Source organism: Rhinoderma darwinii, chromosome 1 (genome assembly GCF_050947455.1).
Source record: "Rhinoderma darwinii isolate aRhiDar2 chromosome 1, aRhiDar2.hap1, whole genome shotgun sequence".
Classification (NCBI taxonomy): domain Eukaryota; kingdom Metazoa; phylum Chordata; class Amphibia; order Anura; family Rhinodermatidae; genus Rhinoderma; species Rhinoderma darwinii.
This window is the reverse complement of record NC_134687.1, coordinates 394,262,059-394,289,734: the sequence shown is the minus strand read 5'-3', so window position 1 is coordinate 394,289,734 and position 27,676 is coordinate 394,262,059. Positions and strand designations below refer to the sequence as shown.

Below are 27,676 nucleotides of genomic sequence, written 5' to 3'. Positions count from 1 at the left end.
AACAGGCATATATAGGACATGTCGTGAGTGTTACGCAGCGGACACACGCTGCGTGAAAATAACGAACTGTCTGCACGGCCCCATAGACTAACATAGGTCCGTAAAAAACGTGTGACATACGCGCATAAAAAAACGCAGACGAGCACCGTACACGGATGTCACAGGGAATTGCAACGCAGGAAAAACGCCGTTTTTTTACGCGCGCAAAACGGACACGTTCGTGTGAATAAGGCCTCTAGGGTATGTTCACACGGCTTCATTTCGGTCGTAAACGGCCGAAAAATCTGAAGCAGAACGCCTCCAAACATCTGCCCATTGATTTCAATGGGAAAAACTGCGTTCTGTTGCGACGGTCCGTTTTTTTACACGGTCGTTTTTAAAAACGGACGCGAAAAAGAAGTGCATGTCACTTCTTGAGCTGTTTTTGGAGCCGTTTTTCATTGACTCCATAGAAAAACAGCACCAAAAACAGCCGTAAAAAACGCAAGTGGCTTAAAAAACCTCTGTAAATCAGGAGCGATTTTCCCTTGAAAACAAATCCGTATTTCCAGGCGTTTTTGAGTTTGCGTGTGCACATACCCTTAGGGTATGTTCACACGCTTAGCAAAAAACGTCTGAAAATACGGATCTGTTTTCAAGGGAAAATCGCTCCTGATTTACAGAGGTTTTTTTTTTTTAAATTAACTAGCGTTTTTTACGGCCGTTTTTGGAGCTGTTTTTATATGGAGTCAATGAAAAATCGGCAAAGGGTCAAGAACCTGCACTGCATTTTCACGGGAGTTTTTTAACGTGGCCATTTTTTAAAATGACCACGTAAAAAAGCAACCCGTCGCAACAGAACGCCATTTTTCCCATTGAAATCAACGGGCAGATGTTTGGAGGCGTTCTGCTTCAGATTTTTCGGCCATTTACAGCTCAAATAATGGCAGAAAATAAGCTGTGTGAACATACCCTTAATCTTAAACCAGCCCTGGATGGACACACAGGTGCACGGCTCGTTACAGTATGTGTATCAGATCTATGTCGATCCCAGCACCTGTGCGTCCATCACATGACCATGGACAGAATTGTATCCACTGAAATTAAACAATGAATGTTCCTACTGAATAACAACAAGCAGAGATCTTGAAAACTGTGAGGAATTAATACAGAAAGTATATTGGAAAATTGTATAACTTTTTATTACACAAAAAATAACATTCATTTGCTGAAACCGGACAACCCCTTTAATTAGAAGGCTTTTTGTGGTAGTATCTGCATGATATAAATGTGGATATTTGTTCATAAAATGCAAGAACAGTTGAAAGGCTATTTTTTAGAACTATATATGAGAAATACCCCACACATACTATATATACTGTTGGAAGGTAGATTCGTTAGGGTGTGACATATGTATTACCACACAATATGGGCACACAATACTTCTATTATGCGGCGCCTGCTCTAGAAACACCATAAACGCGGGAATGTCTCTGATAAATCTGGCGCCAGTTGTTACTTTCAAAAACCCACCTACTAGGAATGTTGTCCTAATTGGCGCTTATGTGTGCCAGTCCGAGTTGTATTCCCGCCTACTTCTCCTCCCATACTCTTATTGGCTGCCATGTTTCTTAGACGTTAAAGAACGAGTGACGCTTTCCATTCATTCAAGGCTGAGAATGTGTCAAAATAGAGGGAAATTTTTTTTACTCGGCCACCACCAATCAGAGAGCCGGTTTGGTTTCGTCATTCGGTGAAGCGTCTGACGTTATCCTCATCCAATAGAACCCCTCGAAACTCGGCAAGGTCTTCGTTACATAGTTTGCGATTGGCTGTGCTATCCGCCCGTCCTGAAGTACTTGGGATCGCGCCTGGAGGAAGAAATATGATTGGTTTTCGGCAGGCGCGAAATCTAACGCGGGAAAAAAAAAAAGAAGAGAAGGTCCGAGCAGCCGCCTACTCTCATCTATCACCTACAGGTCTGTTCTCCGTGACAGCTGCCGGTCACCTCATCTAGCGGAGGGTTGGATGGGGTAGTGAAGTCAGCGCCTCACAGGGCAAGGAAGAAACCGCAGCATGATGTCTGATGCGTGCCCATCTCCTGTCCTGCAATGTCCCTCATCTCAAGACGCGTCTCCTCCCCGCCGGGTCCTGGTGTCCGTAATTAAGGCGGTATCTCCGTCCTCCGCCCACACACCGCTCAAGTCACGCCGCCCGCCCTTTTGTGCCGGGACACCGGGAAGAGCTCATTTTAGCCCAGTCCCGACTAGTCCCGGTTTTAGTGATTTCATGGTTTATCCGTGGCGGTGGGGAGAGAACGCGCACAACGTCACCCTGAGCCCTGGACCTCCTGCAAGGCACCAACCGCCTCCTCCCGAACCCGGCCATGGCGACCACGACACCGTCCATGATGTCATTAGGACCGGAGCAACTGGGGACTGCAATGGCGCGGGCGAAGACTCCTCACTGAGGGTGCGTGGTAATGTCGGATTGTGTGCAGTGGCATTGGGTAGTAAGGGTCTAAGGTGTGGGTAGCGGTACAACGTGTGAACATGGCCTTACTTTTTGCGTAAACCACTGATTAAATTGACAGTTGCACGTTACTATGATGGGATTTGGCCTGTGATACTGAAATAGATGGTCAGTGGGTACAAAATTGGCTGAGTGAGGGCCTGTTCTACATTGGTCCTTACTGGCTGCATTCTTCAACTGATAAGAAATACCATGTGTGTCCCTTTTAAAGGTGTGGTTTGACAGCTCCTTACCGGAAGACATGTCCTTAAAGAGGCTCTGCCACCACATTATAAGTGGCCTATATTGTACATAATGTGATCGGCGCTGTAATGTAGATGCAGCAGTGTTTTTTTATTTAGAAAAACTAATTTGTTAGTTATGACCTATATTAGCTTTATGCTAATGAGTTTCTCAATGGACAACTGGGCGTGTTTTACTTTTTAACCAAGTGGGCGTTGTACAGAGGAGTGCATGATCTGACCAATCGGCGTCATACACTTCTCCCCATTCATTTACACAGTAGATAGTGATATAGCTATATCCCTATGTGCAGCCACATAAACACACTATAACGTTACTGCAGTGTCCTGACAATGAATATACATTACCTCCAGCCAGGACGTGATGTGTATTCAGAATCCTGTCCACTTCTGTAGCGTCTCTGTGATGCACAGCACAGCGAGATCTCGCTGTAAATGACAGTTTACAGCGTAAGCTCGTGAGACTACTCCTGCTATGCTGTAACTCAGAGACGTGACCGGAGAATGAATACACATCACGTCCTGGCTGGAGGTAACGTATATTCATTGTCCGGACACATGAATAGCGTTATAGTGTGTTTATGTGGCTGCACATAGCGATATAGCTATATCGCTATCTGCAGTGTAAATGAATGGAGAGAAATGTATGACGCTGATTGGTCACGGATTGGTCAGCCTCATGCACTCCTCTCCACAACGCCCGCTTGGCCAAAAAGTAAAACACGCCCAGTTGTCCATTAAAGAAACTCATTAGCATAAAGCTAATATAGGTCATAACTCCGTCAAAAATGATCGTTTTTCTAAATAAAAAACACTGCTGTAATCTACATTACAGCGCCGATCACATCATGTACAAGATAGGCCACTTATAATGTGGTGACAGAGCCTCCTTAACGTGTTCTAGCGAATCTTCATTTAAAGGGTTCTTCCCATTTCATAAAGTGAAGGCATATCCTAGCGATACTTTTCAAGATGGGAATAACCCATTAAAACTGTGTGCTGCTGGTACAGACCATCCCGGCCCTCCAGAGTTGCTTTTTGTAGGCACATTCTGCATAGCCTAATCTAGGGGCATCCCGAGTGGTGGGCCTATTAAGGCTTATGGCTAGGGGTTTTCTTTAGAATGCAGCAATGTGTACTTGACTGCTTTTCAATGCAAATGATCCTTCAAAAAATAAGTACTTTCTGTTTTTTAACATGTAAGTCCAAGACATGCGCAACTCTGTCAGAGCTTTGTGGTCTGCGCATACGTCTGGAGAAGTTCCCTACTCTCAGTTTACATTTCTTTTACAGTCAATCGTACGCTGTGGATGATCCTATAGGTACCAGAGAGATACCCCTGCACTATGTCAATGGAAAGGTGGCAATGCTCAGGTTGCAATTCAATCAGCTGCACGCTAATGTGGCCACCTATCCATTGATTTGTATGGGTATAGTAGCCTGTGGGAACCAACGAATGGATCACAAGATGCCGCTTCTTTCCATAGGTACCTCTGGGACCACTCCTATCATCTGTGTCCGGCCGTTTTCTTAATTCCCGGCCACCTCTTCATTGACTGTCTGGAAGTGGTGGCCAGCAGCCGCCTCACCAAGCAGGATGAGATAGGTGGATCCCTGCTCTGATACCCGCATCTAAATGTCTAAGATGAGGATACTGTTAATATTTGCATAACCTTGTAATAGTTGGTGCGTTTCCTTGTAAAGAACCTCGTTTTCTTTATCTGCTGTAGATTAGAAGCAACATTGTGATTTAGTAGGTATATTATTGCTTACAATAACCTGTCGCTGCGTGTTCTCGTATCTGTGGTACACTAGATGGCGCACTTGCATGTCTCTACACGTTTCATTGGCTGTACACCAGATGACTCTAATATGCACAATATGGCATTTTAACTTTCTTTACCTGTAAATGTTTACTTGAGACTTACTTACACTTTAAAAAAAAAAAGTTATGACTGAATAGTTCATGTCTGATGTAATAAAAATTTTGTCTAAAGACTTGTCATACAATTATTTGTGATTGGCATATTCTGATTGCAAAGTCAGAACTCCACCAAATCATAACTGGTTACTGAGGGCAGCTGCAATTAGTTTAAAAATAAAAAAGTACCCTTTAAAATTTTAGTTCACTCTTATTTCTGAAGAATATGGCTTTTCAATTATTAAAAAAAAAAAAAAAAAGTCTTCCTTCCCTGGCTACAGTGCCTGCTGAGCCGAGCCCTGCTGCATGTAAACATTGAAACTGTGCTGCGCAGGTTCATGTGCTGCCCCTTACTCTATGGGCAGTGTCAGTATGTGGCATGGGCACACTTTCTGTGCAATGTACCGGTGTCCCAGTGGAGAGGGGACATATGCTGACCTGAGTGCTGCTTCATTGTTTAAATGTAGTGGTGTTTTAGGTTAGCAGGTGCTGGAAGGAGGTAGTGTTTTTTTGTTTTTTTTTTAATTATAATTTTAATTCTTCATGAATAAGACCGCTAAATAAAGAAGGAAAAATCCTTCATGTGGCTGCTCTGCATAGAGCTCTTGGCCCACATTCACACCACTTGCTAATACTGTTGGGGGTTTTACACTGGGATGAAGTACTGTAGACTTTAGTAGCTTAGTTGGTTCCCGGTCCATTGTCGTTTTGTTGTTTTTTTTCTATGGGGGACTCTGCAAGAAATAGTAGTAGTAGCAAATGTCTATGTGTAGTATTGCTCTGGGATTTTCCCTCTCCTTGATTAGCACTTAAATGTGAAAATAAGAATGAAACTACTTGAAGCTAAAAGTGTAGGGATTTTATGGATAGTAAAACACACCCCTTTCCCCCTTTTTACACAAGTTGTTTGGTAGACACCTTGTTTTACTCTTCCAGGATGGGATTAGACGTGGACGTCCCAGGGCTGAAATGGTTCGAGACTTAATAAATGAAGGAGAGCACTCTTCTAGCAGAATTCGGTGCAATATTTGCAACAGAGTGTTTCCACGTGAGAAGTCTTTGCAGGCTCATAAAAGGACTCATACAGGTGAGAACTTACAACGAAACTGTAAGAGCTTCTGGTTCTAATTCCACTTGAACTATTCATTTTAATTTGTGCATATATGTGGCCAACTAACTATTCTTTGGAAGCCTCAATTAATGGCCATTTAGGTGTATCAAACGTGGAAGCATAAAAGCACATACCACACCAATTTTTTCAGATGGTATAACATCACTCAAGCCTTACCACCAAAACCAACTCTCTTTGAATAAGTTTTTGGGCACTCAGGAAACATAGTGATGCCTCTCAATGGTTCCAGACTTTGGTGCCACTTTGCAAATACTCTGCTTGGCATATGTAGTAGTAGTAGTATAGACAAAATAGTTCCAGAACAGAGATCGTGTATATAATACATGTATCTGCTCTATAGTCCTAACAAGAGCTGAAGCTGATCAGCTGCCATGCAAACATAAAAATCCCTTCCTTTGCCAATCTCAACACTAAATATTTCAATCAACATGGTTTTATGGCCCTACAGTGTGTCCTAACTTTGTAGCAGATCCCTAGACCTAATAGGAAAGTATAATGCCTGAGTTTATTTGTTCAAATGTGTACGGTAAATAGGCAGATTGACTACTGTTAGGCCCCATGCACACGACCGTAAAAAAAAAATCTAATTGCGGGCTGCAATTACGGACCCATTCGGTTCTATTGGGTGTGGACACCTTTCTGTGACGCTACGAATAGGTGTCAGTGCCGGGAATTAAGGTGCATGTCCTACTTTTCGTGTTTTACCGGCTGTGCTCCCATACTTTGTATGGGAGAACGGCACGAAAATGTGGTCGGCAACTAGCCATGCCTGCGTTCGCGGGCAGTGATTGTGAACACGGCCGTGTGCATGAGGTCTTAAAGAGACTCTGTCACCACATTATAAGTGCCCTGTCTCCTACATAAGGAGATCGGCGCTGTAATGTAGGTGACAGTAATGCTTTTTATTTAGAAAAACTATCTATTTGAAACCACATTATGAGCGATTTTGGTTTATGCTAATGAGTTTCTTAATGCCCAAGTGGGCATGTTTTACTTAAGACCAAGTGGGCGTTGTACAGAGGAGTGCATGACGCTGACCAATCAGCATCATGCACTCCTCTCCATTCATTTACACTGCACTAGCGATATAGTTATATCGCTATGTGTAGCCACAAACACTAACATTACTACAGTGTCCTGATAATGAATATACATCACTACCAGCCTGGACGTCATGTGTATTCACAATCCTGACACTTCTGAATCTTTTCTGTGAGATTCCAGCAAGGCAAGCGTAATCTCGCGAGATTACGGTGTAACCTGTCATTTAAAACGAGATTACGCTTGCCTTGCTGGAATCTCACAGAAGAGATTCAGAAGTGTCAGGATTCTGAATATACATCACGTCCAGGCTGGTAGTGATGTATATTCATTATCAGGACACTGCAGTAATGTTAGTATGTGGCTGTATATAGCGATATAACTATATCGCTAGTGCAGTGTAAATTAATTATAGAGAAGTGTGTGACGCTGATTGGTCAGCGTCATACACTCCTCTGTACAATGCCCACTTGGTCAAAAAGTAAAACACGCCCAGTTGTTCATTAAGAAACTTAATAGCATAAAGCTAATATGGGTCATAACTCCGTCAAAAATGATCGTTTTTCTAAATAAAAAAACACTGCTGTAATCTACATTACAGAACTGATCACATAATGTACAATATAGGGAATTTATAATGTGGTGACAGAGCCTCTTTAACCCGTTAGTGACCGCCAATACGCCTTTTCACGGCGGTCACTAACAGGCTTTATTCTGATGCATATGCCTTTTTACGGCACTGCATTAGGATAAAGTAAACAGAGCAGGGAGCGTCAAATCTCCCTGCTCTCAGCTGCCAGAGGCAGCTGTGGGCTGGGAGCGTCTCTGCTCTGCCGGGTGAGATCGATATTAGTATCGATCTCATCCGTTTAACCCCTCAGATGCGGTGCACAATAGCGTGCACCGCATCTGAGTGGTTTTGGAGAGCGGGAGGGAGCTCCCTCTCTCTCCCACCGACACCCGGCGATACGATCGCTTAGTGTCTGTGTTTCCAATGGCAGCCGGGGGCCTAATAAAGGCCCCCAGGTCTGCCTGGAGCGAATGCCTGCTAGATCATGCCGGAGGCATGACCTAGCAGATGCCTGTCCGTTTTAAATGGACAGGCAGTAATACACTGCAATACAAAAGTATTGCAGTGTATTATAATAGCGATCGCATATTGAAGTCCCCTAGTGGGACTAGTAAAAAAAAACAACAACTTTTCCCCTTACAAAATGCTTTACTATTAAAAAACCAAAATAAAGTAAAAAAGTTACACATATTTGGTATCTCCGCGTCCGTAACGACCCCGACTATAAATCTATTACATTATTTAACCCGCACGGTGAACGCCGTAAAAAATGTAATAAAAAACTATGGAAAAATTGCTGTTTTCTGTGAATCCTGACTTAAAAAAAATGTGATAAAAAGTGATCAAAAAGTCGCATCTACTCAAAACTGGTACCAATAAAAACTACAAGTCGTCCCGCAAAAAAAAAGCCCTCACACAACCGCATCGGCGAAAAAATAAAAAAGTTATGGCTTTTCAAACATGGAGACACAAACAAATTTTGAAAAAAAAGCGTTTTTACTGTGTAAAAGTAGTAAAACCTACAAAAACTATACAAATTTGGTATCGTTGCAATCGTAACAACCCGCTAAATAAAGTTATTATTTATATCACACGGTAAACGGCGTAGATTTAAGACGTGAAAGAGTGGCGAAATTTCAGATTTTTTTTCTATTCCCCCCCCAAAAAAAAGTTAATAAAAGTTAATCAATAAATAATATGTACCTCAAAATGGTGCTATTAAAAAGTACAACTTGTCCCGCAAAAAACAAGACCTTATACAGCTATGTCGACGCAAAAATAAAAAGGTTATAGCTCTTGGAATGCGACGATGGAAAAACGTAAAAAATGGCTTGGTCATTAAGGTTTAAAATAGGCTGGTCATTAAGGGGTTAAAGCGTTTCTGCAGTGCTGTCCCATCTTTATGGTGATCCTTAGGCCTGGTTTACACGAGCGTGTGCGTTTTGCGCACGCAAAAAACGTGGCGTTTTGCGTGCGCAAAAGGCACTTAACAGCTGCGTGTCTTATCAGCATATGATGCGCGGCTGTGTGATTTTCGCGCAGCCGCCATCATTATGACACTCCGTTTTGAATGTTTGTAAACAGCACGTGGTGCTTTTCTGTTTACTTTGGGAGTTTGACAGCTGTTGCGCGAACCACGCAGTTCGTATGGAAGTGCATCCGTGCGGCATGCGTGGTTTTCACGCACCCATTGACTTCAATGGGTGCGTGATGCGCGAACAGTGCACAAAGAAAGGACATGTCGTGAGTTTTACGCAGCGGACTCACGCTGCGCAAAAATTACTGACAGTCTGCACGGCCCCATAGCCTAATATAGGTGCGTACGACACGCGTGAAATGCACGCGCGTATATTACGCTCGTGTAAATGATGCCTTAGACTGGATTTACACATACAGTTTTTAAATGCATAGGGCAAACTCAGGAGTGGATACAAAAGAAACAAGTCTTAGGTCTGATTCACACAAACGCTGCACATCTCGGACGTGAAAAACTGCCGTTTTACATGTGCGAGGTGCATCTATGCTCAGCGCTGCGGGACGTAATGTCACGCATTCCCTATAGTCTAGGGAGGGATGCGTGATGAGAACGGACATGTCCTATTTTCCCACGGACCCTTCACATGGTCCGTTGAAGCAACGGCTGTGTGAACGGCCACATTGAATAACATAGGTCCGTGGGACTATTAGCACGCTCGTGTGAATCAGGCCTTAATTCTTTACTTTCTTCTGGTATTCACTCTCTACTTTAAATCTTTACTTTACTGTAGATGTCCAGAAACTGTATGTGTGAGTCCGTCCTTGATAAGGGTACAGAATGTATAATGAAAAGGCTTGTGCACATGACTGTATTACGGAGCTGAAAATAAGGCTTGCATAGAGGTACACTAATTCTGAACCTCAGTAATTCGCCATTTCACTTCAACTCTGGATTTGCCCTTTTAGAAAGGTGATGGCTGAGGTATATACAGCAAGTTATACTTTATTCCCACCAGCTTTATGTTCTGCCAAAACGACTTTAACTCATTACCTGACCTATCATACATAGTGGCACGGAAGCCGTTCAGTTGCCAAGTATGTATTTGGTTCTTGCATGGGCTAGAGCTGGCTGAAGTGCGAGCTACAGGGAATTGGCCTGAAAAAGTCATGGAGATAAAGGCCTTTGATGCAATGTAGAAGATAACAGGAAGCCCAAAGATATTACAACTTCAAAGCAAGGCTCCATTCACACGAGCATGACAGATTTATACACGGGCAAAAACGTGTCAATCTGTTTGTGTTTCGTTATGCATCCGTATGCTTTGTGAGTGGCATGCATTTTTTTTTACGCACTCGCAAAGAACTACTTTTTTATTTGTTTCTTCAAAGTAACTGATGTGCAAATTACGCACCGCACACAGATGTGCCGTAGTTTTCGTGCACCCATTGACTTCAATGGGCGCATAGGTGTGTGAAAACGCACCAATATAGGACATGCAGTGAGTTTCACTCAGCAGACACTCGCTGCATGAAAACTCCTGCATGTGTGAATGGGCTCTAAGGAAGACCTATAAACGTGCGGCCTGACCTTTGACAGAAGTGTATTTTTAATTTGGTAGAATGATGGCGGTTTATGGTGTGCGCTATATATTTCACATTTGCAGATGGACTAATTGTTCCGTGTTTTTGAGAGCATAAGCTCTTGTTGATGCAGATGTTTACGGTATATATTTGCACACCATATATTTACTTTATTTTTGTTTGTTACATGAAGGTTTGCATGGCTGTAAGCTGCGCATTAAGAAAACCGCAGTTGGGTTGTCTGCTTTTATGAAATTTAAAGGCAATGGGAGTGCTTTTGATGTGTAATCCCTGTCTCTACAAGTTGCTGTTTTTTTTTTAAATTTTTTATTTCCTCCCCCCTCCCTCAGCTTAACCCCTTCCCGACATCCGCCGTATATATACACGCAGCTGCCGGGCTTCCCACAAAGCACAGTACCATTACGTCGCAGTGATAGTGTGGGCTCAGGAGCTGAGCCCGCACCCTCACCACCGGGTGACAGCTGTATGTTACAGCTGGCACCCTGAGGTATCAGCCGGAGCTAGCATCCGATCCGGCCGATTAACCCCTCAGATGCTGCGTTCAATAGAAATCGCAGCATGTGAGGAGTTTTTAGCTACCGGCACCCCAGTAATGTGACCGCTGGCTTGCCGGTGCCTGCAAATGTGATCGGAGGCTTAATACTTATCTCCCGGTCTGCTAGCAACGGAAGCCTCCTATGCCCCACTCTCCAGCGGGGCATAAAAGGCTTCCGGTACCATCGGCAAGGTGGCGCCGGCTCAGAAGCTGAGCTGGCGTCATCAGCAGTGGGTGTCCGCTGTATGTTACAGCGAACACCCCCATGTATCGGCAGGAACCGGAGCTAGCTCGATTCCTGCCATTAACCCCTTCGATGCAGCGATCCAATGCGATCGCTGCATCAAAGTGGCTTGTAGCAAATCGACAGCCTGCCGTGCGATGGCAAGGCTGGCAACTGCTACTATGGCAACAGGAGGCCTAACAATGGCCTCCTGTCTGCCATTACGCAAGCAGATTAGACCCGGACCTGAGCCGGAGCCTGATCGGCTTGCTGTCCGTGAATAACTGACAGTTCTAATACATTGCACTACATAGGTAGTGCAATGTATTAGAACATCAATCAAACAGTTGGAGCTTCAAGTCTTCTAGTGGTACTAAAGAAAAGTGTAAAAGTTGTAAAAAATAAAATAAGTTTCAAATAATAACTAAAAACACAATCGCCCTTTATCAAGTCCTTTTTATTATTGGAAAAAAAAAAGAATAAAACCATACATATTTGGTATCGCCTTGTCCGTAATGACCTGAAATGTAAAAATGTTATTTATCCTGCACAGTGAACGCCGTAAAAAATAATGCCAGAATAGCTTTTTTTTTTTTTTTTTTTTTTGGGTCACTTTGTCTTCCAAAAATTAAAATAAAAAATGATCAAAAAGTCGCATGTATCCAAAAATGGTACCTATAAAAACTATAGCTCGTCTCGCAAAAAAACAAGCCCTCATACAGCTCCGTCGACTAAAGTTATGGCTCTTACAACTTAGCGACAGAAAAAATACATTATTTTTTTAAATTTTATTGTGCAAAAAGTTGTAAAACTTAAAAATGTGCTATAAATTAGGTATCGCCAGAATCGTACTGACCCACAGAGTAAAGGTAACATGTAATTTATACAGCATTCACCATGCGTTATAAAAAAAACCCTAAAAAAACTATGGCAGAATTGCTGTTTTTTTTATTAACTTGCCTCCCAAAAAAAAGGAAAACAAGTGATCATAAAGTCTCATGTACCCCAAAATGGTAAAAATAATGACCGCTCGTCCCTCATACCACTAAGTCTATGAAAAAATAAAATAAGTTAAGGCTCCAATAAGTCAGGAAAGAGAAATATGCGGTTGTGCAGCCCGAGGGGAACATTTTTTCTCTTTCAAGCAGCGATTTATCAATGCCCTAAAATTAGGGAACCAGGAAGGGGAGGGCCCAAACATATCCGCTGGAAGCGACGGTGCCCGTATTATACCAGGACAACACTTCCCAGCAATATTCCCCAAACTGTAAAGGTGCGGAGTGTGGACCAAATGGGAGAGAAGTAAGGACACTTATCAGTGCGACACCGGCCTGTGCAGAAAGGAATAGCGTAACAAATATTTATGGATTATTTTATTGTTTATCCCATTATTATACCACCTGACTATACCACCTGACAATGCCCTTGATGCACTCTGCCCAGCTTGCATGTGCCCCCACATTATAAACTGAAACACCAGCAACAAAATTACTACCAAGCAAAATCCACGCTCCAAAAGCTAAATGGCGCTCCTTCCCTTCTGAGCCCTACAGCGTGCCCAAACAGCAGTTTCCTTCCACATATGTCATCGCCATACCTGGGAGAACCCTTTTAACAATTTTTGTGGTGTCTCCAGTGGCACAAGCTGGGCACGACATATTTCCCACTGAAATGTCACATCTAGGGAAAAATTAAAATTTTTACTCTGCACCATCCGCAGCGCATTCATTTATGGAAAAGACCTGTGGGGTGAAAATGCTCACTACACCCCTTAATAAATGCCTTGAGGGGTGTAGTTTCCAAAATGGGGTCACTTCTCAGCGGTTTCTTTTATTATTTGACATCAGAGCCTCTGCAATTGTTAACCAATACTTATATGTCACCAAATTAGGCCTCAATTTCACATGGTACACTCTCACTCCTGAGCCTGGTCGAATGTCCTGGCAAAAGATTAGGGCCACATGTAGGGTGTTTCTAAAACCGGGAAACACAGCATAATAATTAGAGGGCTGTCTTGTTATGGTGGCACAAGCTGGGCGCCACATATTGGCATATCTATGGAAAAAAATTAAATTTTCACTCTGCAACATCGAGTGCACACTAATTTCTGCAAAACACCTGCGGGGTTAAAATGCTCGCTACACCCCTAGGTGAATACCTCGAGGGGATGTAGTTTCCAAAATGCGGTCACTTCTGGGGGGTTTCCATTGTTTTGGTCCCACAGGCACCCAGAAACCAATCCAGCAAAATCTGCACTCCAAAAAGCCAAATGGCGCTCCTTCCTTCCTGAGCCCTGCCGTGTGTCCAAACAGCAGTTTATGACCACATTGCCGTACTCAGAGGAAATTGCTTTACAAACGTTGTGGTTCCTTTTTTTTCTTTTATTTATTGAGAAAATGAAAAATTTTCAGCTAAAGCTACGTCTTATTGAAGATTAAGGATTTTTTTTGAATTTTTACTGCCCAATCCTAATAAAATCTATGAAACATCTGTGGGGTCAAAATGCTCACTACACCCGTAGATGAATTCCTCAAGGGGTGTAGTTTTCCAAAATGGGGTCACTTGTGGGAGGTTTCCACTGTTTTGTCCCTTTGGGGGATTTGCAAATGTGACATGGCCTCTGCAAACCATTCCTGCTGAATTTGAACTCTAAAAAATTTCTACATTTCACCTACTTTTGCTTTAATTCCTGTGAAAAATCTAAAAGGGTTAAACTTTCTAAATGCTGTTTTGAATACTTTAAGGGTGAAGTTTTTAAAATGGAGTGACTTATTGAGGGTTTCTAATAGATAAAGCCCTCAAAGCCACTTCACAACTGAACTACCCCCTATAAAAATAGCCTTTTGAAATTTTCTTGAAAATGTAAGAAATTGCAGCTAAAGTTCTAAGCCTTGTAACGTCCTAGAAAAATAAAACTATGCCGATCTAAAGTAGACATACGGGGGATGTTAATTAGCAACAATTTTGCGTGGTATAACTGCTTGTTCTTGCAAGCAGATACATTTTAAATTTAGAAAAATGCTAATTTTTCCCAATTTTGGTGTTTTTCACAATTTAAATACTGAATGTATCGAGCAAATTTTGCCAATAACATAAAGTTCAATGTGTCATGAGAAAACAATCTCCGAATCGCTTGGATAGGTAAAAGCATTCCGAAGTTATTACCACATAAAAGGAAACATGTCAGAACTGGAAAATGAGGCTCTCGGGAATGTCAAAAGTGGCCAAAGCGGGAAGGGGTTAAAGAGAACATGTCACCACTATTTCACCTATTGAACTCTACTCACCCCTTGCTGGCCGCTTCTGTCAAAATTTCTTTGCTGTTATCCCTTCTCCTAAACTCTGCAGACCATTATTTACGGTCAGAGGAAAACGTTTTGCAACTTTTATGGTAACAATCCGGCAGTCTCGTTCGTTCCTCTTTTAGCTCACCCACCGCTGAAAATTGACCCGCCTCCGAATGTCCAAAATTCGTGGGAGCGCTCATGCACCCGTCATGTATGGTCTGACACCCTTCCTGTTTCGTCTGGGTCTCAAATCTAGTTACTGCTTGTGCACCGCTATGGCGTCCTGTTGTGTAAACGCAAGAGTATCGATACAAAGTGTGGGATTTTGTGTGTGCAGGAGGGAGATGTGCTGTCAATAAAAGGAAGGAGACGGGCTTAACTCGGAAAGGCTTGAGGAATGCAGCTATGACTTGTACTCCTCAGGAACACTAAAAAAACTGAATACTAAAGGAAAAGTCTCTACTAAGAAGATAATTATAGGTTACATAAAAATGATCGTTCACCCGCTACCACCAGCTATTTCTGTCTTAAAGAGGCTCTGTCACCAGATTATAAATGCCCTATCTCCTACATAATCTGATCGGCGCTGTAATGTAGATAACAGTGGTTTTTATTTTGAAAAACGATAATTTTTGACCAAGTTGTAAACCATTTTAGATTTATGCTAATTAGTTTCTTAACCCCCTAGGCGCACCACGATGCAACTGTATGCCCGGGTGGCCAATGTCTTAGCGCACGGGGACGTACAGTTACTGTGCAGCTGCCACTCCACTGTATGCCGATCAGCAGCTTATTTTCGCTGATTTCGGCAATAAACCCCTTAATTGCGGTGATCGATTTGAAATCGCCGCAATTTAGAGCTTTCTAGCACATCGGCAGACCTCACAATAAAATCGTGAGGTTTGCAGATGGCTAGCATGGCGACCGGAGACCAAGTAATGGCCTCCGTGTCTGCCATGTACAGAAGCCTATCAGGACCAGCCTCCTGATAGACTTCCTGTCAGAGTGACAGGACGTCACTGCCGTGTTCGATGCACACTGTCGGCGACAGTGTCTGTGACAGTGTGCATCGGGAACCAGGACGTCAGCTGACACATTCCGCTGTTGCCGATCAGCAGCTCATTGCCGCTGATTTCAGCAATTAACCCATTAAATGTGGAGCTCGATTTGCGATCTCCGCATGTAGGGGGTTTGTAGCACATCAGCAGCCCCCATGCAATTGTGGGGGCTGCTGATTCTTGAGATGGCACCCAGGGGCCAGAAAACGGCCTCCGGGTCTGCCATGTATGGAAGCCTATGAGGATCAGCCTCTGGCTGGTCCTCGTAGACTAACTGTCAGAGTGACTATGACGTCACACTGACAGTTGGAATACATTACACTACCTAGGTAGTGTAATGTATTCTAGCAGCGATCAAAGCTGCAGGTAAAAAAAAGTGTCAAGTAAAAGAAAGTTAATAAATATGTGTTACAAAGGTGTAAAAATAGATTATTTTTTTTCCTATAAGAAGTCTCTTATAGGAAAAAAATAAACGTTAAAAGAACAGTACACATATTTGGGTCGTTACGAACGCGGTGATACCAATCTATAAAACTGTTCTTTTTACCGCACGGTTAACGCCGCAAAAAAACAAACTAAAAACAATGATGAATACCTATATAGTACAGACGAAACAGTAACGTTTCAATTTAACGTCCACATATATCAAAAGAATATATAGAATGAATACCTATAAATGTACATGTGGACAAATCACGCATCCACAAAGGAAAAAATAGAACCAAGTACAAATATGTACATTGTAATAATCACATCGCTTTATTGAAATACATAAAAACATATTGGCCATCAAGACCTAAAATGAGACACACAGTTAAAATACAAAGAAGTGGGGAACACCCGATTATGACACAATAGAATATACTCAGAAAAACCCATGTATAAAAGGTAGTTCAGAAAGGCATACTATTAATGGAAAAATCCAGAAACCACTGCTGTGATATAAGTTGCCATGCAAATGCAATGACACAATCAATGGATGAACAGCAAGTATACAAGGAAGGGAACATACAGGACACACTGGTATATGTGTGAACAGTATAGCAAGGGAGTAACCGAGATTCAAACCCGGTCCCAAAGAGTGTACCAACCAGTATAAGTCATAATCCTTAGGGTGAACACCACACCATGAGCCGGGACGCGCGTTTCGCGGTAGCTTTATCAAGGGGTACTGCTCAGTACATATTTGTACTTGGTTCTAGTTTTTCCTTTTGTGGATGCGTGATTTGTCCACATGTACATTTTATAGGTATTCAAACTAAAAACAATGCCAGAATCACTATTTTTTTGGTCACCACCCCTCCCAAAATATAGACTAAAAAGTGATCAAAAAGTCGCATGTACCCCAAAATAGTACCAATAAAAATGACAACCCGTCCCGCAAAAAACAAGCCCAAAACTATATACGTATGGTATTGCCGTAATCGTACCGACCCCTCAGAATAAAGTAAAATTGTCATTTATAGCGCATTATGAATGCCATAAAAAATAAATAATTTTAACCACCAAAATCAGTTTTTTGGTCACCAAAGCTCTAAATAAAATGTAATAAGTGATCAAAAAGTTGTATGTACCAAAAAATGGTACCAATAAAAACTACAGCTCGTCCCGCAAAGTTATGGCGTTGGGAAGGCGTGGAGTGAAAAACTAAAAAAGGAGCAGTCCTGCAAAGGTTAATTAATGTCTATTAAAAAAAAAAAATAACCACGTGGGGTATTGTCGTACTCGGGAGAGATTGCGTTACAAATTTAGGGCGACTTTTTCTCCTTTATCCCTTGTGAAAATTAAAAAATGTAACATTTTAGTGGACAAAAATGTTTATTCATTTTCACGGCCTAATTCTGCAAAATACCTGTGTGGTATAAATGCTTACTATACCCCTAGAAAAATTCCTTGAGGGGTGTAGTTTCCCAAATGGGGTCACTTTTGGGGTGTTTCCACTGTTTTGTTCCCTCCAGGGCGTTGCAATTGCGACATGGCACTAAAAACGAATCCAGCAAAATCTGCGCTCCAAAATCCAACTGGCACTCCCTTCCCTTCTGAGCCCTGCTGTGGGTCCAATCAGCAGTTTATTACCACATATGGGATATTTCCGTAATCGGGAGAAGATGCTTTACAAATGTTGGGGTGCATTTTCTTCTTTATTCCTTGTAAATATTAAATTGTCTGTTTTTTCAGAAAAAAAGTAGATTTTCATTTTCACAGCCTAAGGCCTCATGCACACGAACGTATTTTTTTCCTCCCGTAAATACTGGCGTCAATACGGGTCCTGGGTCGCAAGTTTTCGACCCGTATTGCACCAGTATTTACGGACCCGTGCCCGTAAATACGGTTCCGGTGTCACCAGTATTCCACCCGTATTTACGGGCACGTTTTCGCTGCAAAATTGCACTGCACTAATCAGCAGCCCTTCTCTCTATCAGTGCAGGATAGAGAGAAGGGGCAGCCCTTTCCGCAGTAAAAATTCATACTTATCCGGCCGTTGTCTTGGTGACGCGTCCCCCTTTCGACATCCAGCCCGACCTCCCTGGATGACGCGGCAGTCCATGTGACCGCTGCAGCCTGTGATTAACTGCAGCGGTCACATGGGCTGAAACGTCATCCCGGGAGGCTGGACTGGAGGAAGAAGCAGGGAGTTCTGGGTAAATAGGAACTTCTATTTTTTTTGCAGGTTGATCTATATTGTGATCGGTAGTCACTGTCCAGGGTGCTGAAAGAGTTTCTGCCGATCGTTGAACTCTTTCAGCACCCTGGACAGTGACTATCCCCTGACGTCGCCTAGCAACGCTCCCGTAATTACGGAGGCGCACACGTAGTCACCCGTAATTATGGGAGCCCCATAGACTTCTATGGGCCTGCCTGTGTCATTATTACGGCCTGAAATTGGACATGTTCTATATTTTTCCCCGGCATGGGCACCTTCCCGTAAGAATACGGGGAGGTACCCGTGGTCAATAGAAGTCCATGGGCCCGTAATTACGGCGTTTTTACGTTCGTGTGCATGGTGCCTAACTCCAATAAATATAGCAAAATACCTGTTGGGTCAAAATGCTAACTATACCCCTAGATAAATTCCTTGAGGGGTCTAGTTTCCAAAATGGGGTCACTTTTGGAGGGGGGGTTTCCACTGTTTTGGCACCACAAGACCTCTTCAAACCTGACATGGTGCCTAAAATATAATCTAAAAATAGGCAGGCCCCAAAATCCTGTAGGTGCTCTTTTTTTTGCTTCTTGGGGCTTGTGTTTCGGTCCATTAGGGCACTAGGACCACATGTGGGATATTCCTAAAAACTGCAGGACCTGGACAATAAATATTGAGTTGCGTTTCTCTGGTAAAAAAAATTCTGTAACACAGAAGGTTTTATTACAAATGGATTTCGGCAAAAAAAAATTACATTTGTAAATTTCCCTTCCACTTTGCATTATTTCCTGTGAAACGCCTAAAGGGTTAAATGTTCTGAATGCTGTTTTGAATACTTTGAGGGGTGCAGTTTTTAAGATGGGGTGATTTATTGGGGGTTTCTAATATATAAGGCCCTCAAAACCACTTCACAACTAAACTGGCCCTTGTAAAAATAGACTTTTGAAATTTTCTTGAAAATATGAGAAATTGCTGCTAAAGATCTAAGCCGTGTAACGTCCTAGAAAAATAAAAGGATGTTCATAAATGATGCAAACATAAAGTAGACATGTGGGAAATGTTAACTAGTAAGTATTTTGTGTGGTATTACTATCTGTTTTACAAACGGATACATTGAAATTTAGAAAAAATGCAAATGTTCTCTAAATTTTGGTGTCTTTCACGAATAAGTATTGAATTTATCGACCTAAATTTTTCCATTATCATAAAGTACAATGTGTCACGAGAAAACAATCTCAATCGCTTGGATAGGTAAAAGCATTCCAGAGTTATTACCACATAAAGTGACACGTCAGATTGGAAAAAAATCATCTGTGCCATAAGGCCAGAACAGGCTGTCCTGAAGGGGTTAATAGACAACTGGGCGTGTTTTTACTTTTTACCAACTGGGTGTTGTACAGAGGAGTGTATGACACTGACCAATCAGTGATCAATCAGCGTCATACACTTCTCATTGTTCCAGCCCAGCTTCTTTCACTGCACAATCACACTGTGCTGTGGATCATGCTGGGCTGGAACAATGAGATGTGTATGACGCTGATTGATCACTGATTGGTCAGTGTCATACACTCCTCTGTACAACACCCAGTTGGTAAAAAGTAAAAACACGCCCAGTTGTCTATTTAGAAACGAATTAGCATAAATCTAAACTAGCTCATAACTTGCTCAAAAATGATTGTTTTTTCCGAAATAAAAAACACTTATCTACATTACAGCGCCGATCACATTATGTAGGAGATAGGGCACTTATAATGACAGGGCCTCTTTAATAGGTGAAATGCTGGTGACCGGTTCCCTTTAACAACTGATTTTTGGTCTCCAATTCGGTTGATTTTTGGGAAGTTTATTTTTGTGCAGATGTAGACTTAAGTGACGTGTGAACTCGGCATATCCTAAAAATAAAAGTTAAAAATGTGCAGTGTATCTAATTTTCTTCTTGGGTCAGACTTTCAGCCACAAATTTAGATTTTTATGAAAAATTATACTTTTACTCAAAATTGCATGAGTATAAACTGCTCAGTCTCGTTTTGACAATGTGATAGAAAATATATTGGTAATGGGGTTTAGTGTGAATTTTCATTTTATAAATCTGATTTTATTTGTATGTGTTGAGTGAAAATTTGTCCTGGCTACCAGAGGGGCAAAACGTCCAGAAACCTCGGTCAGTAAAAGGGTTAAAGTATCAAGATCATTTTACAGAATATTTTTCATTTTGCTTACTTTAAGGTGAGCGGCCTTACCTTTGTGACTATCCTGATTGTGGGAAAGCGTTTGTTCAGAGCGGACAACTGAAGACTCACCAGCGCCTTCACACAGGAGAAAAGCCATTTGTGTGCTCAGAAAATGGTTAGTGCAGAATATTCTGTCCATTGAAGTTGTCATTTGTCATGTTTTTAACCCCTTAACGACATCCAACCTAATAGTACGTTGTCGATAAGGACTTAACGCAGCACAACATACTGACACAGAAGCGGAGCCTGCGCCATCATCAGGCGTATATTACAGCTGACACCCTGCTACATGGCCAGGACTGGAGATAGTCTCTGATCTGACTGATTAACCCCTTAGATGCAGCGCTCAAAAGCGCTGCATCTTTGGTGTTTCCTAGCAGATTGGAACCCCGTGGGGTTCCCATGGCTGTTCTGGCAGACCGCAGGCCTAACAATGGCCTCCTGTCTGCCAAGTACGGTAGCATGCTTGGTCCCGCCCAGAGGCGGGGCCCAAAAGGCTTCCGATCGCAAAAGAAAGATGGCTCAGAAGCTGAAACTCTGACATCAGTCGCCGGTGTCATCTGTGTGTTATAGCTGACACTGTGCTGCAACGGCAGGAAACTGAGCAAGCTCCGATCCCTGCCATTAACCCCTTAGAAGCCACGATCGTTACATCTTAGTGGTTTGTAGCGATCGGCGCAATGTGGTAGTGAAGCTGCCGATCGTTACTAACGACTGCCTCCTGGTCTGCCACGTATGATAGCCTATTAGGCCCGCCCACGTGGGTAGTGCAATGCATTAGGTGTAGGCCTTCAAGTCCCCTAGTGGGACAACAAAAAAAGTTGAAAAAAGTAAGGGCTCGTCCACACGTAACTGAATTGCCGTGCTTTTTCTGGCTAGAAAAAACGCAGCATAGTGGATGAGATTTAACAAATCTCATCCACGTGCTGCGTAAGACTTCCGAGCCGAAATTTACATGCGGTGCAAATTTTTCAGAGCGCAGCATGTCAATTCCTGCTAAGGAAAGTGTGCAGAATTGCTGCGTTTTTCGGAGATGATGTCTCCATCACCTAACATTGGGAAAAACGCCGCAATTTTGGCACCGTTTTCTGCCGTAAAAAACGCAGGAAATGGTGCATTTTTGCTGCAGCGGAAAGCCTTTGACTTTCAACGGAATTCCTGCAGAAATTTCGTTGTGTGGACGAGCCCTAAAAATAAGTTTCAAGTTAAAAACAAACCCTGCCTTTTTTCCTTCCTTTTTATTATAGGAAAAAAATGAAAACCTTAAATAGAAAAGTACACACATTTGGTATAGCAGTGTCCGTAACGACCCAAACTTTTTTTTTTTTTCCCCCCGCACGGTGAACACTGCAAACAAAATAAGAAACCATGCCAGAATCGCAAGTTGTTTTTTTTTTTTTTTTTATCACCACCCCTCCCAAAACATGGAATAAAAAGTGATCAAAAAGTCGCAAAATAATATCAATAAAAACTGCAACCCGTCCCGCAAAAAACAAGCCCTTACACTATTTTTCAGTCAAAAAAGATAAGTTATGGCTCTCAGAATATGGTGACACAAAAAATAAATAGTCCTTTTTATTGTGCAGATGCTGCAAAATGTAAAAAACCAATATACATTTGGTATTGCCTTAATAGTGTCGACCCGCAGAGTAAAGTAAGTTATTTTATAGCGCACGGTGAAAGTCGTAATAAAAAGCATTGTCAGAATTGCTGGTTCTTGGTCACCGTGCTTGCCAAAAAATTGAATAAAATGTGATTAAAAAAAAATCGCATGTACCCCAAAATGGTACCAATGGAAACTACAGATTGTCCCGCAACAAATAAGCCCTCACACAGCTCCGGTGGGGAAAAAATAAAGTTCTGGCTCTCAGAATATGGCGATGCAAAATGTGCAGTGTCCAAAATCAGATAAGATCGGGCACCATTTATCAGTGCGACACCGGCCACATATCTATGATTTATTATTTATTTACAGCATTATTATGCCCTGATGTACTCTGCCCAGCTTACGTATGCCCCCACATTATAAACTGAAATACCAGCAAAACCCAAAACAGAGCTACTACCAAGCAAAATCTGTGCTCAAAAATGGCACTCCCTCCCTTCTGCAGCGTGCCCAAACAGCCGTTTACGTCCACATATGGTATCGCTATACCTGGGAGAACCGCTTAAAATTTTGAGGCATTTGTCTTCGGTGACACAAACTGGGTACAACATTGTGCACTAAAATGGCATATCAGTGGAAAATTGCAATTTTCACTTTGCACAATCCGCTGCGCATTAATTTCTAATGAAAAAAAAACCTGTGGGGTCAAAATGCTCACTGCAGCCCTTAAAATGCCCTAAGGGGTGTAGTTTCCAATATGGGGGTCACTACTTGGGGGTTTGTTTTACTATTTGACCTCAGGGCCCTGCAATTGTGAACCAGTAGTGTGAAAATCACCAAAATAAACCTCAAATGTGCATGTTGCTCTTCACTTCTGAGCCCTGTTGTGTCCAGGCAAATGATAAATGCCTTGGGGGTGTGTAGTTTCCAAAATGGGGTCACTTGGAGGCTTCCACTGTACTCTGGTACCTCCAGGGTTTTGCCAAATAGCGCTCCAGCCTTTGAGCCCTGCCGTGTCGAAACCACAGTTTATCACCACATATGGGGTATTGCTGTGCTCTGAAGAGTTCACGTTACAATTGTTGGGCGGGGGGGTTTTCCTTTATCTATTGGAAAAATCTGAGCTAAAACGACGTTTTATTAGAAAAAATTTAGGTTTTAATCCCACTAAATTCAGCAAAAAAACCTGTGGTGTCAAAATTCTCACTAGACACCTCGATAAATTCCTTCAGGGGTGTAGTTTCCCAAATGGGGTCGCTTTTGGGTGGTTTCCACTGATTTGGTCCCGCAGAGGCTTTGCAAATGCAACATGGCACTGCAAATCATTCCAACAAAACTTGAGCTCCAAAAGCCAAATGGTGCTTCTTCCCTTCTGAGCCCTGCCGTGGGTCCATACAGCAGTTTATTGCCACATATGGGGTATTGCCGTAACCGGGAGAAATTGCTTTTCAAATGGTGAGGTGGTTTTATTCTTTTATTGGAAAAAAAAATTAAGATTTTCATTTTTACATACTAATTCCATTAAATTCAGCTATAAAACTGTTGGGTCTAAATGCTCACTATGCCCCTTGGTAAATTCCTTGAGGGGTGTCCTTTGCCAAATGGTGTCTGTTTTGGGAGGTTTCCACTGTTTTGGCATCTCTTTAAAATCTGACTTGGTGCCTAAAATATATTCTAATAAAATCCACTAGGTGCACCTTTGCTTCTGAGGCCGGTGCTTCAGTCCAGTAGCACAGTAGGGCCACGTGGGCTATTTCTAAAAACTGCAGAATCTGGTCTATAAATATGGAGTTGTTTCTCTGGTAAAAACCCTCAGTTACAGGAAAAAAAATGAATTGAAACTTTAATTTGTAAATTTCACCTCCACTTCCTGTGAAACACCAAAAGGGTTAAACTTTCTAAATGCTGTTCCGCACTCTTTAAAAGTTCTAAGTCTTGCCACGTCCTGGAAAAGTGTTCAAAAAACGATGCCAACAAAGTAGAGACATGGGAAATGTTAACTAGTAAGTATTTTGTGTGGTGTTACGATCTGTTTTATGAGTAGATACATTTAAGTTGCGAAAAATGCAAATTCTAGCAAATTTGCGGTATTTTTCACAAACACTGAATATATCGACCAAATTCTATCACTAATTTTAAAGTACAATGTGTCACAAGGAAACAATCTCAGAATCGCTTGAAAAAATAAAAGCATTCCAAAGTTATCACCAAGTGACAAATGTCAGATTTGAATAAAATGGCTTGGTCCATTAGGGGAATACAGGCTCTGTCCTCTCAAATATCTAACAAACATGAAAATAAACCAAATGATAATATACTTGCCTTAGTAATTCTGTGCCATACCTTCCTGTCCCCAGAATTTAAAATAATCACTACGCATTGACATGATGTCCACGGTAACATCACGTTTTTTACAGTGACTGGCTGTCACAATCATATGACATGATGTCTCACGAATGGCTCGTCATTGTGCATTGATATGCAAAAAAGAATCGGATGGTATGGAATTACTAAAGTAAGCAGATCACCATTTTGGTTTGTTTTCATGTTTTAGCAAAAGTTGTAAACTCCCCTGTTGGTGTAATTCATTGTATTTATTTCTTCCTGTTTTTCTTACCAGGTTGTATGAGCAGATTTACTCATGCAAATCGTCATTGCTCCAAGCATCCATATGCAAGACTAAGAAGAGAAGAACCAAGCAACAAAGGAGGCAAAAATCAAGTTGCAAAAAACAGAGATACAGCGGAGTGGGTGGCAAAGTGAGCTTCAGTTTTTTTTGTGCTTTTTTTTTTTTTTTTTTTTTTTAAATTTATTTTTTGCCTCGGTTGTTGAAGTTAGGGCCGGTTCACATCAGCATTGGCTTTCCATTGAGGGCTTCCGTCGTAGGTTTCCATCGGGTGAAGCCCTCAATGGAAAGCAATGTTTCCGTCACCATTGATATCCACGATGATGCAAACGGAAGCGAAGGTTTCCGTTTGACTTTCCATTGAGGGGTTCACCCGACGGAAACCTCCGACGGAACCCCTCAAAGGAAAGCCAACGCTGATGTGAACCGGCCCTAACATGTCTGCTAAAACTGTTGTATGGAGCTTTATGTCAAATGGTAACTAAACTTTCAAAAAACATCTGACATGATAGAAGTTTTGATCAGTGGGGGTCTGAGCATTGAGACTCCCACCGATCGCTAGACAAAGCGACAGACGCTCTCGTGTGAGCGCTGAGCCTCTTAGTTTCTGAACGGTGGTCGGGACCATAGATTTTCTATCGAGTCCGTACACCAATTGCATTGAGGCAATACAGCTATATTCGAGATATCTTTCAACTTCTTTTGCAATTTTTCACCTGCAGGCACTGGGAGAGGCAAGAACAGCTACCACCCACTTTAAAGATGAAGTCTCTTCAGAAAACAGACCAGGAGCAACAGGACCCTTTAGAATATCTTCAGTCTGATGAGGATGAGGAAGATGAAAAGAATGGCTCTCATTCCGCTGCCCGTCGTCGTGTGCAGGAGCAGCGAGAACGTATGCATGGCGCTCTGGCTCTAATTGAACTAGCCAACTTGGCTAGTGCACAGTTGCGCCAATAGGCGTACAAAATGTCCTTCCCTGGCAGTATAAAGGCCTTAATTCTTTCTATAAGGGGAATACTTTTCAGTGTTTGCCTCTTTTAGCTGAAACTAAAGGTTATTAAATACAGCTCAGGGTTATAAGCTAAGCACCTTATTTGCTTAACATAGGCTGCTATCCTGTAGAATTTTTATGAAGAATGTTGTTGCTTCCTAACCATGGAAGTAAGAGAATTGCACTTTTTATGGTAAAGATAGTTGTAAAGTGTTTTTATAATAATAATAATTATAATATTTTGTACATACAGAACAGAAAAAAAAGCAAGGATGGTTTCTACATCTGTGTGAAAAAGCTGGATTTTATAAGCTTCTAGGCTTTCTGGGAGTACACATTGAAGGCTTGTTCTTAGTGAACGGTGGTGAGCGGTAATAATAGGCACAGCTGTTCATGTGGTGTTATGCCTGGCTGAACTATGAGTGCAGCTCTTGTGATCAGTGGGGGTCCAAAGGGTTGGACCGCCATCTATAACACATTGAGGCCTGTCCTAAGGATAGACAATCTGTGTGTACTCCAGGAAAAGCTCTTTAACGTGTTGCCTTTCTAAAACGTGTCAAACGTTTCCTCTTCGTACACTCGACCTAATAGAAAGAACAACATTCTTCTCTATCCGTACCAGAAAATGGAAGCTTTTGTCGCCGGTCCATTCTTTGTCTTTTGATACTTACATTTGTTCAGAACTGAAGAAATGGTATACAAGTTAAGCTTGTAAAATAGAAAGTTGCCCATGAAATGGACACTGATGTATGCAGGCACTTGTTTTACTAAGCGGGTGGGTATTGACTTGGTGGTATTGTTGTAGTAAACTATTTGTAGATGACCTGCAAACACTAAATATTAATATTCAGCTTTTAGTTATCTTTTTAAATATATATTTTTACGAAACTGCCAGGCTGTTATGTTTGCATATTGCTCCAAAGCCACTTTATTGCTTTAACATGCCAAGGTGCATGTGTGTGATACACGATTGTGCTATTCGCTAATAAATTCATTGTCTTATTACTAGAATGTTCGTTGTAAAATATTTTAGCAATAACTTGCCCAGCATAATTGAAGCAAGTAAAAGTTCTTATTCCAGTCTCCTGTGTTTAAATTGAACACAGCAATTGCCTCATTTTTGAGTTTTCCTGCAGAAGTCGCTCAAATGACAAATATTTCTACTGGAGCAATAAAGGGTTATTTATTTATTATTTTTCAACTTTGATTTAGTTATTAAAATGGATTACCGTTCGGTGCTCTACCAACACTTGCCATAACTGCAGACAAATGTCTTATACGGCACCTGTAAATAAAGTCCCTGTCACAATTAATATGTCATTTAATGTTTTAATCATTCGGTCTCAAGCACTTGAAACCAGTATTTTAGTTACATTGATGTTTTCCATTTTGAATACCTGGTTTAAGTTTTACACAAAATTGCTTTGGCAAATCCATTTTTCCAGACAGAAGATTGAATACAACATTGTTATGCACTTATTTCCCCAAAAAGTCTTCTAAAATATATTGCTGTAACTGTCTCATCCCACTTTTTGCCAAGTTGGTAGTTTGGGAAGAAGATTTTTTTTTTGTTTTTTTTTAGGGTATATGTATTCAATGCTTTGAATAAACTTTTTAAAATGCTAAAAGTGATTTTTTTAAATCTTGTGTTCTATCTCTTCATATGATAATAATATAATATCTTTATTTATATAGCACCAACATATCACGCAGCACTTTACAATTTAGAGGGAATATGAAACAAACAATATCAGACATTACATAGTGACAAAGTTAATTTACAATTCAAACCTGAGTGAGGACCCTGCTCGCAAGAGCTTACAATCTATGAGGAAATAAGGGAGACGCAAATTGTAACAGTGTTTGTTCTGTACAATAGTCCGGCCATTTTTATACACATGCGGTGGTAACATAAAGCAGCATGATCCGGTCACCAGCCAGTATCCGTGTATGACGGACATGAAGAGAAGGAGTGTGAG

At 41.7% G+C, this 27,676-nt stretch overlaps 1 protein-coding gene across 1 annotated transcript; it reads left to right on the top strand.

Moving 5' to 3' along the window:
- The first annotated feature begins 1,834 nt into the window (after positions 1-1,834).
- ZNF367 (zinc finger protein 367) lies at positions 1,835-27,325 on the top strand. The gene is made up of 5 exons (XM_075828830.1): positions 1,835-2,451; positions 5,611-5,761; positions 20,467-20,586; positions 24,698-24,836; positions 25,426-27,325. Exons 1-5 carry the CDS (start codon positions 2,056-2,058, stop codon positions 25,661-25,663), a joined length of 1,044 nt encoding a protein of 347 aa, XP_075684945.1. The 5' UTR covers positions 1,835-2,055; the 3' UTR covers positions 25,664-27,325.
- Positions 27,326-27,676: the final 351 nt, after the last annotated feature.

Bases quoted from the DNA above. Each gene is read 5' to 3' on its own strand.
- ZNF367 (XM_075828830.1), top strand. From the start codon at position 2,056: ATGATGTCTGATGCGTGCCCATCTCCTGTCCTGCAATGTCCCTCATCT. The intron at 2,452-5,610 runs GTGCGTGGTAAT...TTACTCTTCCAG, and splicing joins GCGAAGACTCCTCACTGAGG to GATGGGATTAGACGTGGACG. The intron at 20,587-24,697 runs GTTAGTGCAGAA...TTTTCTTACCAG, and splicing joins ATTTGTGTGCTCAGAAAATG to GTTGTATGAGCAGATTTACT.